The following is a 15,290-nucleotide window of genomic DNA, read 5'->3' as shown; positions in this document are numbered from 1 at the left end:
CGGTTACTGGGCAGCCGCCTCCCCAAGTCATCTGGGCAGGGAGGCGAGGCTGGAGGGGGTGGGCCTTACCATGGAGACCCCTCCTTCTGCCTCTAGATCCTGCCGGCCATGCTGTTGGGGAAGTCCTGGGAAGACTCAGAGATATGAGCTCCAATGAAAACATGAAATCACCAGGACTGTGGGACTGTGAACGCACATACAGGCACAAGTGTTCCTCCCAAGGGTGAGGCGTTCTCCTGTTGAGGGCAGGGTGAGCTGTGGTTCCCATCTTTTTTACATGATGCAGATGGGTTAGCACTAGAAAAAGATTAGAGATAAGGTTTCTCTACAGTTAATCCTGAGGCATGGGATGGGAGCCAAGGACAGATTTCCTGGGGGTGGGGGATGGGGGTACAGAGGGAGAGTTTCTTTCTGCAGAATCTTTAAAAATAAAATGGAGATTGCTCTATCCAGGAGGGCTCAAGTCCAAGCCTTGTAAAATGGGACCTTTACTGCATTTAGGCTATCAACATCTTCTGGCTTTAATTCTAGCCTTTGGATATTGTTCTCAATAATACTCTCTCCTTCTGTCCTAGGTCAACTGTCTAATCTCAATATCTCCAGGGTTATTTTGGGCTAGGAGCACGCTGTAAATGACAAATGAGAAGATTTACCAAAGGCCTTCTTGATCCTGGAAACTTATTTGATCTCCACACATCTCCTCTCAGACGCTGAAAATGCTTTACCTGTAAACCATGTAATTACCCTCCTCGGTTCTCAAATATCACCTTAAACCCACAGCTTCAGGGTCTTGGCCATCAGCATCTCCAGGGAGGGGTCTCAGCTGAGGGACAATTTGAACTGAACCTCTACACTGCTGACAGGTAACACTACACTCCAGTTGCCTGCATCCCGTGACGGCTGTTGCAGCAGATCTGGCAAACACGGTGCTTGACACAGACTAAGTGGCCAGTGAATGTGTGGGTGGCTCATGGTGATGACAACAGGGTACAGAAGTGGTCCTAAGTCAGTGTTTTCCCCTCTGGGTCTCATTTCCCCATTCATCATTTATTGTCAGGACATTTCCCAGACTTCAGACAATTCTACAAAGCTACAGTCATCAAAACAGCATGGTATTGGCACAAAAACAGACATAAGATCATTGGAACAGACTAGAGAGCCCAGAAATAAACCCTCACACCTATGGCCAATTAATCTTTGACAAAGAAGGCAAGAATATACAATAGAGAAAAGTCTTTTCAGCAAGTGGTGTTAGGACAGCTGGACAGCTGCATATAAAAGTTGGAACTCACCCTCTCACCATACACAGAAATAGACTCAAAATGGCTTAAAGACTTAAATAAGACATGACACCATAAAACTCCTAGAAGACAGAACAGGCAAAACATTCTCTGACATAAATTGTACCAATGTTTTCTTAGGGCAGTCTCCCAAGGCAACAGAAATAAAAACAAAAATAAACAAATAGGACCTAATCAAACTTAGCAACCTTTTACACAGCATAAGAAACCATAAGCGAAACAAAAAGACAACCTACAGAAATCGAAGGAAATATTTGCAAGTGATGTGACTGACACGGGCTTAATTTCCAAAATATATAAACAGTTCATACAAGTCAACAACAATAAAACTTTAAAAATGGGCAGAAGAGCTAAATAGACATTTCTCCAAAGAATACAGATGGCCAATAGGCATCTGAAGAGATGCTCAACATCACTAATTATTAGAGAAATGCAAATTGAAACTACAATGACATATCACCTCATACCACTCAGAATGGCCATCAATAAAGTCTGTAAATAACAAGTGTTGAAGAGAGTGTGGAGAAAGCAGAGCCCTCCCTACAGGGATGGTGAGAATGTAAGTTGGTGCAGTCACATATGGGGTTCCTCAGAAAAGTAAAAGCAATTAGTATATGATCCTGCAATCCTAGTCTGGGGCACATATCTGGAGAAAACTCTAATTTAAAAAGATAGACGCACCCCTATGTTCATAGCAGCACTGTTCACAACAGCCAAGACATGGAAGCAGCCTAAATGTCCATTGACAGAGGAATAGATAAAGAAGATATGGTACATATATGCAATGGAATATTTCTCAGCCATTAAAAGAAGAAAGTAACGTCATTTGCAGCACCATGGATGGACCTGGAGATAATCACACTGAGAGCCAAGTCACCAGTCAGGCTTTCTTGGGGGAAGCTGGACCACGGTCTTCTGAGCATCACAAAGCCCTCCCCATTCCCCACCCCCACCCCATTCTCAGTCTCTGCAGGGTCACGCCTGCTGTGTGAAGCCATCACCAGCTGCTTTTACTACTTTTCACATTTCAGAAGACATTTCATTTTCTCTGATTAGCCTATACCCGAAATCCAAAAGAGGTTTCATCTTCGTTTTCAAGGCACCCATTCTCTGATTAGCCTACACCTGGAAATCCAAAAGAGGTTTCATCTTCATTTTCAAGGCACCTTGATTTGAGATGCTTCCAACACAGTGAAATCCGAGGCAGGGGGACCCACTCCTTGTCCCCTGGGCAGGGGTGACTTGGCTCATGGGCACAGAGCTGCCCAGCACCCTTTTAGGCCCAGGTCCCAGCAAGCACAATGGGCATTTAGAATGAGAGACACAGGGGGGTTGGTGCAAGGGAGAGGGGAGAAGCGGGGGTGGGGGGCCCCAAGTCCACCTCCTTCACCCTCCCCTGATGTCTCCCCATGACTGCTTGCCCTCAGTGGTCACAGGAATGTGCTCCAGGCTGGGCCCTAGCTTCTACCCCAATAGGGCCTGGTCCAGAGTGAACACAAAGTTCCAGGTTCAAACAAGTACTGAGGGATTCTAGAAGGCAACAGCAAACAGGGCATGAGAGCGGGGCTCTTCTGTGCTCTGGGCCAAGCCTTGAAGCTGCCTGATTCCAGGACATCGTCACAGAAGCTACTCCCTGGGCAAGGCCAAGGCAGGCTTGTCGACGCTGGGCCTGGGGCTGAGGCAGGGCTGGGGCCCCATGGTTAGGAGAAATCACAGCCCGGCACAAGATGGAATCTCAGCTTCAGCCCCAGGGGCCGAGGGGAGCGTAGCTGGGCTCACAGACGTCCTGGGAAGGAATGTGAGCCCAGGGCCTTCAAAGGAGCCACAAGAAAGAAGAAATTCTCCCTCTGATCTGGGGCCCTGAGGAGCAGATCAGATCAGATCAGGCAGACCACACCTGGGGAGGAGCAGCTGCTGCGGGGCCGTGGACCGAGCCCCTCTGGGGCGGGCACCCCACACACAGGGCGCTCGGGGAACCTCCAGGGTCCAGCCGGCTCGGTCACCGTCTCCCAGCTGGTGCCCCCCGTCCAGCACCATCCTAGCAGGAGAGGGGCTCAGGTCCCTGCAGCGTGGGCACAGGCAGGTGACGAGGGAGGGAATTCAGCCCGGTGCCACCAGCAGGCTCTCTGCCTGCTCCCCAGCTTCCTCTTCCACCAGAAAAGCAAATGAAAAGCAGCCAGACCACCAAACAGCTTTTCTCCCCTACCAGCTTTAGCGCGTCTTTCCCCAGAAGGCTGGGCTTGCTTGGTGGCTCAGACGGCAATAAGTCTGCCTGAAGTACATGAAACCTGGGTTTGATTCCTGGGTTGGGAAGATCCCCTGGAGAAGGAAATGGCAACCCACTCCAGTATTCTTGCCAGGAAAATTCCATGGATGGAGGAGCCTGGCAGGCTACAGTCCATGGGCTCACTAAGAGTCAGACACAACCGAGAGACTTCATTCATTCATTCATTCATTCCCAGAAGGCTTGTCCACCACCCCCAGTGCTCGGGGTCATGGTGCTGAGGTCTGAGCCTGTGGGTGTGGGCCTCGGGGACACTGGGGTCCCCAGTACCCCACAGTGTCCCGAGGCCTGAAGCTCAGGGGGGCCTGTGGAGCCCCACTGCTCACTCACTTGGCCGCGCTCCTGCAGGGCCGCCTAGGTCCTTCCTGCTCACTGATGGATAGTACTGGGTGCTGGGCCCTGTCGCTGCAGCCAGCCTTTCCGGCCTCCATCAGCAGGATTAGGAAGAGCTGTCTATGGCTATTAGTGTGGACCAAGTCCCATGAGGGCATCTCCTGGTGGCCAGTTTTGCCCAGGCCCATCTCCATTCCCGGACGGGCATCAGACAGGTTTATCCAATGGGGTACTTCCCAGGTGGCACTAGAACCTGCCTGCCAATGCAGGGGATGTGGGTTCGATCCCTGAGTTGGGAAGATCCTCTGGAGAAGGAAATGGCAACCCACTCCAGTATTTTTGCCTGGAGAATCCCACTGACAGCCTGGCGGGTAAAGTCCCGGTGTTGCAAGGAGTAGCACACAGACTGAAGCGACTTAGCGTGCATGCACACACGCGGCAAGGACTGGTAGAACCCCAGCCCCCACGCAGAAGGGGAGCATGCACACACCCTGGGCCACCTGCCGACACCCACTTCCTAGCCACTGTCACCCCAGCCTGTCACCCTGGTCTCCTCGCAGCCCCCATCCCACCCCTCACACACACCTCCTCCCGGAGAGAACAAGGCCCCCAGACCACAGCTCGGCCTTTCTCTCCCTCTGCCTCTAAAGAACCCCATGTTACCGTGGGAGGCAGCAAAATCACCCCAAGCCCCACAGGCTGAGATGAACAGGTAGCTATGACTTGTTGGCAGAAAAGAATGCATGACCTAAAAGTATCAAGTTGGGTTTTATTCCCAGAGTTCACTGAGGACTGTAGCTCAGGAGATGGCCTCTCGGGTCCTCTGAGAAACTGCTCGGGGGAGGGAAGGGAGGAGTCAGGATATGCAGGTGTGTTTGCTGGGGAGGGAAAAAAAACCAAAACCCCCAAACATGTAGTGAAACAGCAAATGATGACCGCTGGTCAAAAATAACTGCTGTGCTCAGTCACCCAGTCATGTCTGTCTTCAAAACCCCCTGGTCTGTAGCCCGCCAGGCTCCTCTGTCCATGGGATTCTCCAGGCAAGAATACTGGAGTGGGTTGCCATGCCCTTCTCTAGGGGATTGTCCCAGCCCAGGGATCAAATCCAGGTCTCTCTCATCCAGGTGGATTCTTTACCACTGAGCCTAAATAACAGATACCTCAAGTTAATGATTTCAGTTCTTTTGTGTACGGCAAGAGGCAAGAAGTCTGAGCTCATTCAAATTACTCCTTCAATATTCATCTTAACTGTCCAGGGCCAATGTCCTGTCTTTCTGCATCCTGAATCCCCTCCGGGTGCACCACCAGGGCAGCTTCAGTGGCTGATGGTTCATGGGAAGCAACACTCCTCACTCACTGGAATGACAGGGCACTATTTTTTGTCTGAAGACTCTTTCCGTTTGGCTTGCAGACTGTTTCCACATCTTATTACACTAGTAATACATGTAGAAATAATGATATCTTCCACTTGTTGAGGACCCCTCTGTGACAGCTGTAGATATTTTCTGATTCTTACAATATTCTTTCTGGAGAGTTAGAAATAGTCACCATTTTGCACAGAAATAGTTTAAAAAAAAAAACAAAACTCAAGGTGGATTTCTGACGCAGGCTACAACACGGATGGACCTTGAGGACATTAAGCCCAGTGATACAAACCAGCCACGAAGGGATAAACATCGTATGCTTCCATCTCTGTGCATCCTCACGGTCAGAGACAGGGAGAATGGTGCTCGCCAAGGGGCAGGACGGCCGTGGGCGGGGGGTGGAGAGTGTTTAATGGGGGCAGAGACTCAGTTTGGAAGGAGAAAAACGTGGGGATGGAGGGTGGTGATGCTGCACAGCCGTGTGAAAGGACGAATACCGGCGAGCGGTGCATTCAGGTGCCTGAGAAGGTCAGTTCTATGCTCTCTTTCGCCGCAGTTAAGAAAAAGACGTAGAGAAGTGGGGTCATGGGCTAAGGTTTCAGAACAGGGCCCGGGCAGGGCCTAGCACCCCAGTCCAGCTGAGTGAAGCCCCCACCAGCCCCTGTTCACAGGGCAGGCAGGGCTGGGGTGGGGGCCGGTGGGACACAGGACACGGCTGGGCCTGAGTGAAGCTCAAGGACCCGCCCGCGGCTGGGCTCCGTGCCTCCCAGGGACTGGACTCTCCACGCCCCTGGTGACCCTGCACGTTCCCATTGGGCTGTGAAGGCTGGGACCGGGAATGAAGGGGTCCCCAGGCCAGGTCAGGGTGGACTCCCGGCAGCCTCGTGGGTAGGGGGTGATTAGGGTCAGTGATGTGCCCAAGCTCATCCAGCTGTTGGTGGCAGGACTCACTGGAATTTGGCCTTGGTGTCCAGCTTCATCAAGCCATGGCTGTCCTCCATGCTCGGAGCCAGGAGACCAAGGACGAAGTGGAGATTCTCTGTTTTTACATCTGTGCATTTGCACAGTAAGAGGTGAACGGTCCTACATTTGGAGCAGGGCCGAGGTGGACCAGGGACCGCCCACAGGCCTCTCTTGCTCCCTGAGGCAGCCTCCTCAGATCTCTGGGCTGAAACTGCTGGACCCATCTCTGTGGTCCTTCCAACTCCAGCCTGAGGCTGTAAGATGAAGCCAGGAGCCTGTGGCTTCATTCCACACAAATGTGGCCAGAAGCTGGGGTCCCCACTCCCCACCTTGCAGTGTGGACAGGGACTCTGCGGTTGCATCCGCAGCTGGGGGATCGAGGCTCCGAGACTGCAATCCAAAGTTCACGTCCCAGCTCCACCACTACTGGCTGAAAACTTTTCCCCATGTTTTCTACCACTTTCTACCATTCACTGACTCTAAGACTGGCATTTACTGTATTGAATCTCCATTTCCTTCTCTGTAAGAGGAAGATCATAATCCTGCTCGTAGGACAGACCTGAAGTCAAATGAGAAAACGGATGTAAATGTGCTGAAGAAGACATGAGCTGTTTTCAAACGTCACACGTGGGTCCCAAAGTGAATGATTTGGCTTTGAGCATATTCATCATGTCCAACAGAAATGTCCTGCACACAAGGTCTAGCAGTTAAGTATTGAGATTAAAAAGAAAAACAAACCTTGACTATTCAGATAAATATCATTAACTTCAAAGATGTTCGTTCCTTGGTTGGACAATTCATTATTCTGATAATGTTGCTGTTACTTAAGATTTCTTTCAAATGCATCTTTCAGAGTTGCCTCCAAAGCGGGCATATCCTTGGTTGGGTAACTCTACCCACTGGATTCAGTTTTGGAGAAAAACCAACAATTACACCCACAGAGCTACAGACTGTGACCAGGGCTTCCCCGGTGGCTCAAATGGTAAAGAATCTGCCTGCAATGCAGGAGACCCAGGTTCGATCCCTGGGTTGGGAAGAGCCCCTGGAGGAGGGCATGGCAACCCACTCAGGTATTCTTGCCTGGAGAACTCCACAGACAGAGGATCCTGGCGGGCTACAGTCCACAGGGTTGCAAAGGGTTAGACACGACTTAACAACTAAACAGCAGCACTATATGACTCTATAAATACACGCTGAAGGAAGGAAGGCAGGCCTGACACAGGAAACAGCGTTTTTTCAGAGCCAGGCCTCTGGGAGGAATTAGATTCCTGATTAGGTTTCAGGGGAGACAGCTTTTACCTGATACACTGCAGGGGACGTGTGCCAGGCATGGGCCACCTGCCTCCCTTCACCTGCAATTAAAGGATCACCAGCCTTTTCTCAGATCTTCTATTGACTGTAAATAGTCCACCCCAGGGAGGAGATGCCTCTGCAGGGCCCTGCTGGCTATGCTTAACCCCAAACAAAATACAGAGAACACAGCTCTTTCTGTCTCTAACAGGAATAGTTAATGCCGTTAGAAATTAAGATAAAAAGAAATCCTCCATTTTTACAGATGAATCATTGAAACCTGGCTCGGAAGACCACCCATGGCTCCAGAGAAAGTGTTTTGCTGGTTAAGTTTTTAACATTCGAGGCTCTTAGAGAGGTTGATTTGAAAGCAGTCATAAATCACACCACTTCAAAGGCGACTGTGGTTTGTGAAAGGACCCGGCCGCTGCCTGCCGGAATCTGGAGGATAGAAAGCAAGCTTTGACCTTTCTCTGCTGACTCTGCATAACGACCACTTTTGAATCGTGAAATGTCTTAGAAATTATAGAAGATTTTGGAAATTCTCAGACTGCCATTTAGTTACAAGATAACTGAGTGGTACATTTAAGCTATATTTTCATACCTTATCGGGTGCCAAATATATTTAAAAAAAATCAGACAGCTGCTCAAGTTGAAATGGGGCAAAGAGACAAGTTCAGAATGACAAGTAGGCAGCTGCCAACCGACCTTCATCATGGTGATCATCACGCATATGTACTGCTTAAGTGACGGCAGAGTCCTGTGGGCCCCCTGCGGGACTCTGCTTAGATCTGAGCTGCCTTCCTTAGAGAGCTGGAGGCACCTCCAGCCCCCACCCCTGTCTGTATGGACACTGGGAAAGAGGAAAGAAGGTGTTGAGTGTCCTTCCCTTATGGGGTCCACAGGGACACTGAACAGTAAGCTGAGAGAACATGGTGACACTTTAACCTATTTTTGGAAACTGAAAATTGCTCAGTCATGCCTGACTCTTTGCAACCCCATGGACTATATAGTCCATGGAATGCTCCAGGCCAGAATACTGGAGTGGGTAGCCTGTCCCTTCTCCAGGGGATCTTCCCAACCCAGGGATCGAACCCAGGCCTCCCGCATTGCAGGCGGATTCTTTACCCAGCTGAGCCACAAGGGAAGCCCAAGAATACTGGAGTGGGTAGCCTATCCCTTCTCCAGGGGACCTTCCTGACCCAGGAGTCGAACCAGGGTCTTCTGCATTGCAGGCAGATTCTTTACCAACTGAGCTATCAGGGAAGCTGTCTTTTTGGAAAAGAACCTGAAAAAGAATAGATACACGTATAACTGAATCACCTTGCTGCATGCCTGGAACTAACATTGTAAATCAACTTTAAGATAAAAATTAAATTCAAAAAATGAATAATCCATGTTTTGTTGAGGAAGTCTAAAGTCCTCTCAAAATCTAGGACTTTTCAAAACTGGATTCAGTTTTGGAGAAAAACCAACATTTACACCCAAAGCTTTACTGAGGGGGACAGACGGGGCTGAGAAAGGAGAAGGGAAGGAGCGAAGAGGAAAGAAACTCTCAGGTGACCACTGCTGCCCCGGGGGAGCCCCTCGTCCCCTCAGCCCCACTGGCCTCCAAAGAGGATGAATGGAGAATTTCTTCTTCAGACCTTCCCACTCGGTGTCACAAAACGAAGGACCAAAAAAAGAGATCATGATAAAATCTTCACACCAAAACCTCTGAGATAACTTAGAACATTTTTAGTAGCTTGACCTGCCTCATGCCTGAGAGATGTAACCTGGTCCCCAGGGAGGAATCTAAATCCTCAGAGGTCAGAGGTCCAGAGAGGGGTCGTGGGGAGGACACGATCTTAGTGAGACCCTCCATGGGGAGCAGGAGGGGAAACACAGCTGCATTCACACCATCCATCATTTTCTCACCCAATGTGTCGACAAGAATACAAGGTAACAATTTTATTCACAAATAAAAAAAGGTCTTACAAAACTAGTTGTGTAAGGAAACCAACATTTACAAATTCATAAATTCCAGTATGCAAAATAGTAAAGATGAGGTCTAAATGGATGCAAGCTGACTGCCTTAAAGCAATGATGGGATTTTTCCTTTTCTATTTTTTTTTTTTATTAGCACAGACAACAGTGCTTGACCTAGGTAACAGCAACATGAACACTTTATCTAAAGTAGAAAAATCTATGTTGGAAAAATATATTCCATTTACACAAAATCAGAAAACCCATGCCTTTCTGTGGTTGCTGTCCAATCCTCATCTCATCCTTGTTGGTGAGTTTCTGTGGCACAGAAAGTAGCAAGAATTCACACGTCCAGTCCTGTTATCACTTGATGCTGATTTCCTGGCATGCCGGCAGCTGAGTTTATCCGAGTGCTGCCAATATTCCAATGATATGAGATGCCGGCTGGATTGTCCTTTCCAGTGTTTACAAAGAGCACAGGATATAACATCATTGTCTGTTCCCATAGTACGTGGTAGTACAATGTCTTCATCTTGATAAAAATAACCCAAGATTTTTCAAATGTTGTATCAAATAAAATCCATTTGTAACCCTAATCTTCTCTCCTAGGGCTTCCCTGGTGGCTCAGTGGTAAAGAATCTGCCTGCCAATGCAGAAGACGCAGGTTCGATCCCTGGGCTGGGAAGATCCCCTGGAGCAGGAAATAGCAACCCACTCCAGTATTCTTGCCTGGAGAATCCACATGAATAGAGAAGCCTGGTAGACAACAGTCCACGGGGTCGCAAGGAGTCGGACACGACTTAGCAACTAAACATCATCATCTCTATTAATCAGAAGTAATGTTTCAGGATTTGGAGCCAGAGCCTCTTTTCCATCAATCTTAGCTTTCTCCTGCAAGTGTTTGCCTTTGATGTTAATGAGGGCTCTACACATGGAAGATATACTCTGATTATAAAAAGGAACACTGCCCTGGCCTACCCTGTTGTAACAAAAGTGATTGGATTGCAGACTATAGCACATGTGACTTAAGATGAAATCTGCATTTTCCTGGCCCTCTAGTGCTCAGATCCTAAGTACTTTGCATGAGTTTCCTAAAGGCACATCTCAGAAGAGCTGGTGCATGCCAGAGCTTAAGAATCATTGGTTTAGACTAAAAAAACGGAAGAGAAAAAAGAAAGTCAGTTAACTCTGGCTGGGTACCAGCTAGACGGGAAAGGCTATGCGTTACCGTGAGATGCTCTAATTTCCTATTTGAGTCCAAGGAACGGAGGTCAGACACACAACACACCACACCCAGGTGAGTTTGTGTCTTTGCAGGGGGCCTGAGCTGTGGATGGAGGAACATGATGGGGGTGTCTTGTGAGAGCTCATGAATGCAAGAGAGAAAAGCACGGGGTAATGAGAGGGAAGTAACAGTGTCCTGGGAAAGGCAGAGTTCTAATGCTCACTTCAAACTTTTTTTTTTTTTTTTGGCTGTATCATGTGGCTTGTGGGATGTTAGTTCCCTGACCAGGTATTGAACCCAGACCCATGGCGGTGAAAGTGCTGAATCCTAACCACTGGACCACCGGCAACTGCCTCCAATGACCTTCCAATGGAAGGTCAGAAGAAGACGCTGATTTTGGAGGAGCAACTCAGAAACAAAATATGTGAGCATTCTCTAACGCACGGATGTTTGAAGGTTTATGTCTTTTTTAAGTGCAAATAGAACAAAGCTAATAGTCATAACTTAAAAGGCAACTGCCAGGACTGATTACGAGCGTGGTAGGAAAAGAAAGAAATCCTGCTCAAATAAAACCTCTCCGGGGTGCAGAGATGAAGAGCTAAGGAGCTGTCCCCTGGTTCACGACTGAGCTGGGTTTGTTTCGGCCTTAGCTGTAGAGTAAATTCTAGTATGTAAACACCAAGGTGGCAGGGGTGGATCGCTTTCGTAGAAGCACTGGACTCTTCAATCCAGCGTCACTGCGCTGCGGTGGAAACTGCTGTGTTGACCAAGCTTAGAGATTGGAGGGAGCCCTGTAACATGCTGATCAGACGACACAATGGCGGTTACAACCACCCACTGTGCTTGTTCTCCCGGTCCTAATACGCAGAGTCGTCTCCTAAGACTACTCACCTGGCATCGTGTTTCAGTGGCGTGGATACACCATGTGCTGGCATTTCTAAAGCCTTTATTATAAAACACGATGCAAACAAAAGATTATTATAAATACCGCTTTTCTATAGAAGAGAAAATCTGGATCTTTTGAGCTGGGTCCCAGGGACAGAAGTAACAAATGCTTCCATATCAGTGGATTTTCGAGGAAATCTGCTAATCTAGGATAAGGATTAAGGAGCTTATAACTCGGGGGAGAGGTTGGGTAGCCCTTTCCCAACCACATTCACTAACTCAGGCCCCTCTGGTCACTAACTCAGCTGGGGTTGATGAGACAGTGGCTGATGGAGAAGTGTTGATTCTGTAAGATTTGATCTCTTCTGATTCCCAGGCCACCATCTGATAAGCCAAGACTCAGGCAGACCATGTGAGGTCAATTCTAACCTTCCACGCTGATTATTCAGATGATGAAAAGGTGACCTCCAGTACACAGAAACACTCACCTGTGAATCTATCCTACGTAAAAACTGGGTAACCGATCTGACATTGATTTTTAGTAGGAGATGTGAAATTATTTCCAGGAAGTGTGAATGAAAAGTTATACTCTGGGCCTTCAGTCTCGGCAAAACCACCACATCCACCACGAAGAGAAGCATGACTGCGTTTCTGCTTCTCGTTATACCCCTAAGCTCGGAGGCTGCAAACCCGGCCCACTGTGTCTCCGAAGTCGGCCTCCCGCTCAGACGCTCCTTGGGTGGAAAAGATGCAGAGCTAGGAGGCTCCATTCCTTGAGGTTTCGGCTCGCGGCGGGCCTGGCTCAGAAGCTTAAAATGACATCAGTTCAGTTCAGATTCACTTTTTCCCCCAGAAGCCACGCGAGGTCCACAAGCAGGCTCTGATGGACACTTCACTGAAGAAAGAAGCAAGTCCTTTCGTCCCCCTGAAATGGTGACACAAGGAGAGCTCTGAACACAGCACCTTACGAACTGAAACCGCTACACTGTGACTGTGAAGATGGACAGTGCTTCACTTTTCCTAATGGTGCATGTGAATTTAATGATATATGGACAGGAAGCTCCTGTTACGGTGTCCTAATATCAGGCACCCATGTACTCTGGGAATAAAAATAAAGACTTCCTAACAACCCACTCACTCCATCTGGGCAAACAGTCCTTAAAAGATGAAAATGAACCCCAACAAACTATGGACAACGGACAATTGTCCATATCAATGGACAGTTCTTCTGCTGATTTTCAACCTGTCAGACATTTCAAGCCCGGTTCTGTGTTGCACTTCTTTAAAGCAACTATAGGCAAAGATTTTAGGATTCTTTAGTCTATTCTTTAAAAGAACAAAGATGGTTAACGATTAGTGCCATTCTTGGTCTTTGAATTTAAAACTTCTGTGGTGCTATTGGAGAAAGCTTAGAAAGAGTTTGGGAAGGAGACTTCTCTCATAAATGACCTCCCTGGAACACTCACACATGTCACAGGGCAAACGTCATTGGCAGGGAGCAGCCTTTAGGTGTGACCCTTGTCAAAAAAAGGGCAGTGACCTCACTTTGGGAGGGGCTGAGGTCTGGCCACTGCATATTATCATATGTACGTGAAACCCTCATTTCTGCAGTCACTTTTCATCAACTTACTACTAATTTGGCGTTGATGACATATCAGATACATCCACAGTAAAATTTTTTCATAAGTCTAAGCAGATTATCTCAAAATAGAAATATCTGAGGTTCTCTCAATAAGATAGTTTTGTCAAATATGTTGGTCAACTGATATGATAATACCAACCATGTTAATGCTACTGTGGAAGGCAAATTATACTTAATTGGTCAATAGAGAGAGAAAAAAAAGAGAGATTTTAATATATTGAGAAACTAGAACCCAGGTGATCTCATATCTTTTCTATCATTCCTCCCATATTTCATGCTGACATTTAAAATGTTTGTTAAAAAACACCACCCACAAAAGCTTTTCCTATAATCAAACAAGCTATTTCATTCCCCAAACGTCTTTGCAAGTGATGTCTCAATATCTTAGTCCTCTTCCCTTCTGGAGAGGTGTGTTGAGGGAAAATTTGACTAAATTTGAGTCACAAGACTAAGGAAGCCGCTCACTCCTATTTGCTTGATAACTACACGGAGGAGATAGCAACCCACTCCAGTATTCCTGCCTGGAGAATCCCATGGACGGAGGAGCCTGGTGGGCCACAGTCCACGGGGTTGCAAGAGTAGACACGACTGAGCAACTAAACCACCACCACCGTGACTATCACTGTCAGATCTGGGTGGATTAAACCACCCACAAGAAGACTACTGTGTAAAAACACATTTTGGGGAACAAATGAATCACAAGTTAGAAATCTGATAATTTTTTTTTTAATTTCTTGCATGTTTAGTTGTGCCCAACTCTTTGTGACTCTGTGGGCTGTAGTTGTCTAGGCTCCTCTGTCCATGGGATTCTCCAGGCAAGAATTCTGGAATGGGTTGCCATTTCCTCTCCCAGGGATCTTCCTAACTCAGGGATCAAATCCACGTTTCCTGCACTGGTTGGTGGATTCTTTACCACATGAGCAGCTAACTGGGATGTGCCAAGATGTACCTGGCAATAAATCAAATTAGCACACTACACACCTTTAACTTATACAATATTATATGTCAATTCTATCTGCATAAAGCTGGGGAAAAAAGAGTAAATAGAGGTTAAAATATAAATGAGTGTCTCGGTAGGAATTTAAAGTTTCATTGAAAATAAAATAGACATAAATTATTTTCAAAGGGGTGGGGTTGTTAGTACAAAAAAAAAAAAAAACTCCTGAAATTTAATGTAAACATACTCTCCTATAACACACAAGAAGGTATGAAGGATGGAAAGACCTTCTCCCCAGGGTCCCCCACATTTTCTGGCGTCAGAGCTTGGTTCCCTCTGGGTGTCCCTGAGTCAGTACTGTGCCCATCCTGAGATCCACCCTTGGGGGGGGCCTCACCTGGGCGTGTGGCTGTGTGGTCAGGTGTGGGGCATCTCCTCGCCCCTGATCCAGCTGGTTTCCAGCAGTGAGCACGACCTGAGCCTGCACAGGCTCCAGCAGTGCATCGCTGAGTCTCGACAAATCAGTAGTGTCTGTAAAGGTCTCCGGATGAGCTAGAACTGGCCCCGCTCCACCGACCAGACCCTGACTGCTGTCTGAGTCCAGGGAAGCCAAGCTTGTGCTCTCTGGGTCGAGAGAGTGAGTGTCTTCTCCAGGGAGCTCAGGGCAGGAGTCACAGGAGGAGACGTCATCACCTCCTCCGGGATTCTGCATCAGAGGCCAGGCGTCTGAGAACTCGCCGCAGAGGGACCTTGACAGGGACCCGAAGAAAGTGGGAATCGCCTCTCCCGCTGGACCTGTGTTTCTGGACACATGTTCGAAAGCGTATAAGTAACTCTATCAGGAGAAAAACCTCCTATAAACTCCAGCTATGCTTTCTAGTTTTCTAGATGAAATATACTCATTGGAAAAGACCCTGATGCTGGGAAAAACTAGGGGCAAGAGGAGAAGGGGACAACAGAGGATGATATGGTTGGATGGCATCACCAACTCAATGGACATGAGTTTGAGTAAACTCCGGAAGATGGTGAAGGACAGTGAAACCTGGCGTGCTGCAGTCCATGGGGTTGCAAAGAGTCAGACACAACTTAGCGACTGAACAA

The 15,290-nt window shown here is 48.0% G+C and overlaps 1 protein-coding gene across 3 annotated transcripts in view; it reads right to left on the bottom strand.

The window, feature by feature from the left end:
- Positions 1–9,470: 9,470 nt before the first annotated feature.
- TNFRSF19 (TNF receptor superfamily member 19) overlaps positions 9,471–15,290 on the bottom strand; it is a 90,886-nt gene continuing 85,066 nt past the window's right edge. For all 3 annotated transcript variants that reach the window (XM_070471678.1, XM_070471677.1, XM_070471679.1), the window contains 2 exons: positions 14,587–14,992; positions 9,471–12,535 (listed from right to left, as the gene is read on the bottom strand). In XM_070471678.1, the coding sequence (XP_070327779.1) occupies positions 12,503–12,535; positions 14,587–14,992 (439 nt within the window). In that variant the 3' untranslated portion in view covers positions 9,471–12,502. The remainder of the gene's footprint in view (positions 12,536–14,586; positions 14,993–15,290) is intronic.

This window comes from Odocoileus virginianus, chromosome 8, assembly GCF_023699985.2.
Source record: "Odocoileus virginianus isolate 20LAN1187 ecotype Illinois chromosome 8, Ovbor_1.2, whole genome shotgun sequence".
NCBI classification, from domain to species: Eukaryota; Metazoa; Chordata; class Mammalia; order Artiodactyla; family Cervidae; genus Odocoileus; species Odocoileus virginianus.
The sequence above is the reverse complement of the archived record's forward strand: the minus strand, read 5'-3'. Positions and strand labels throughout refer to the sequence as shown.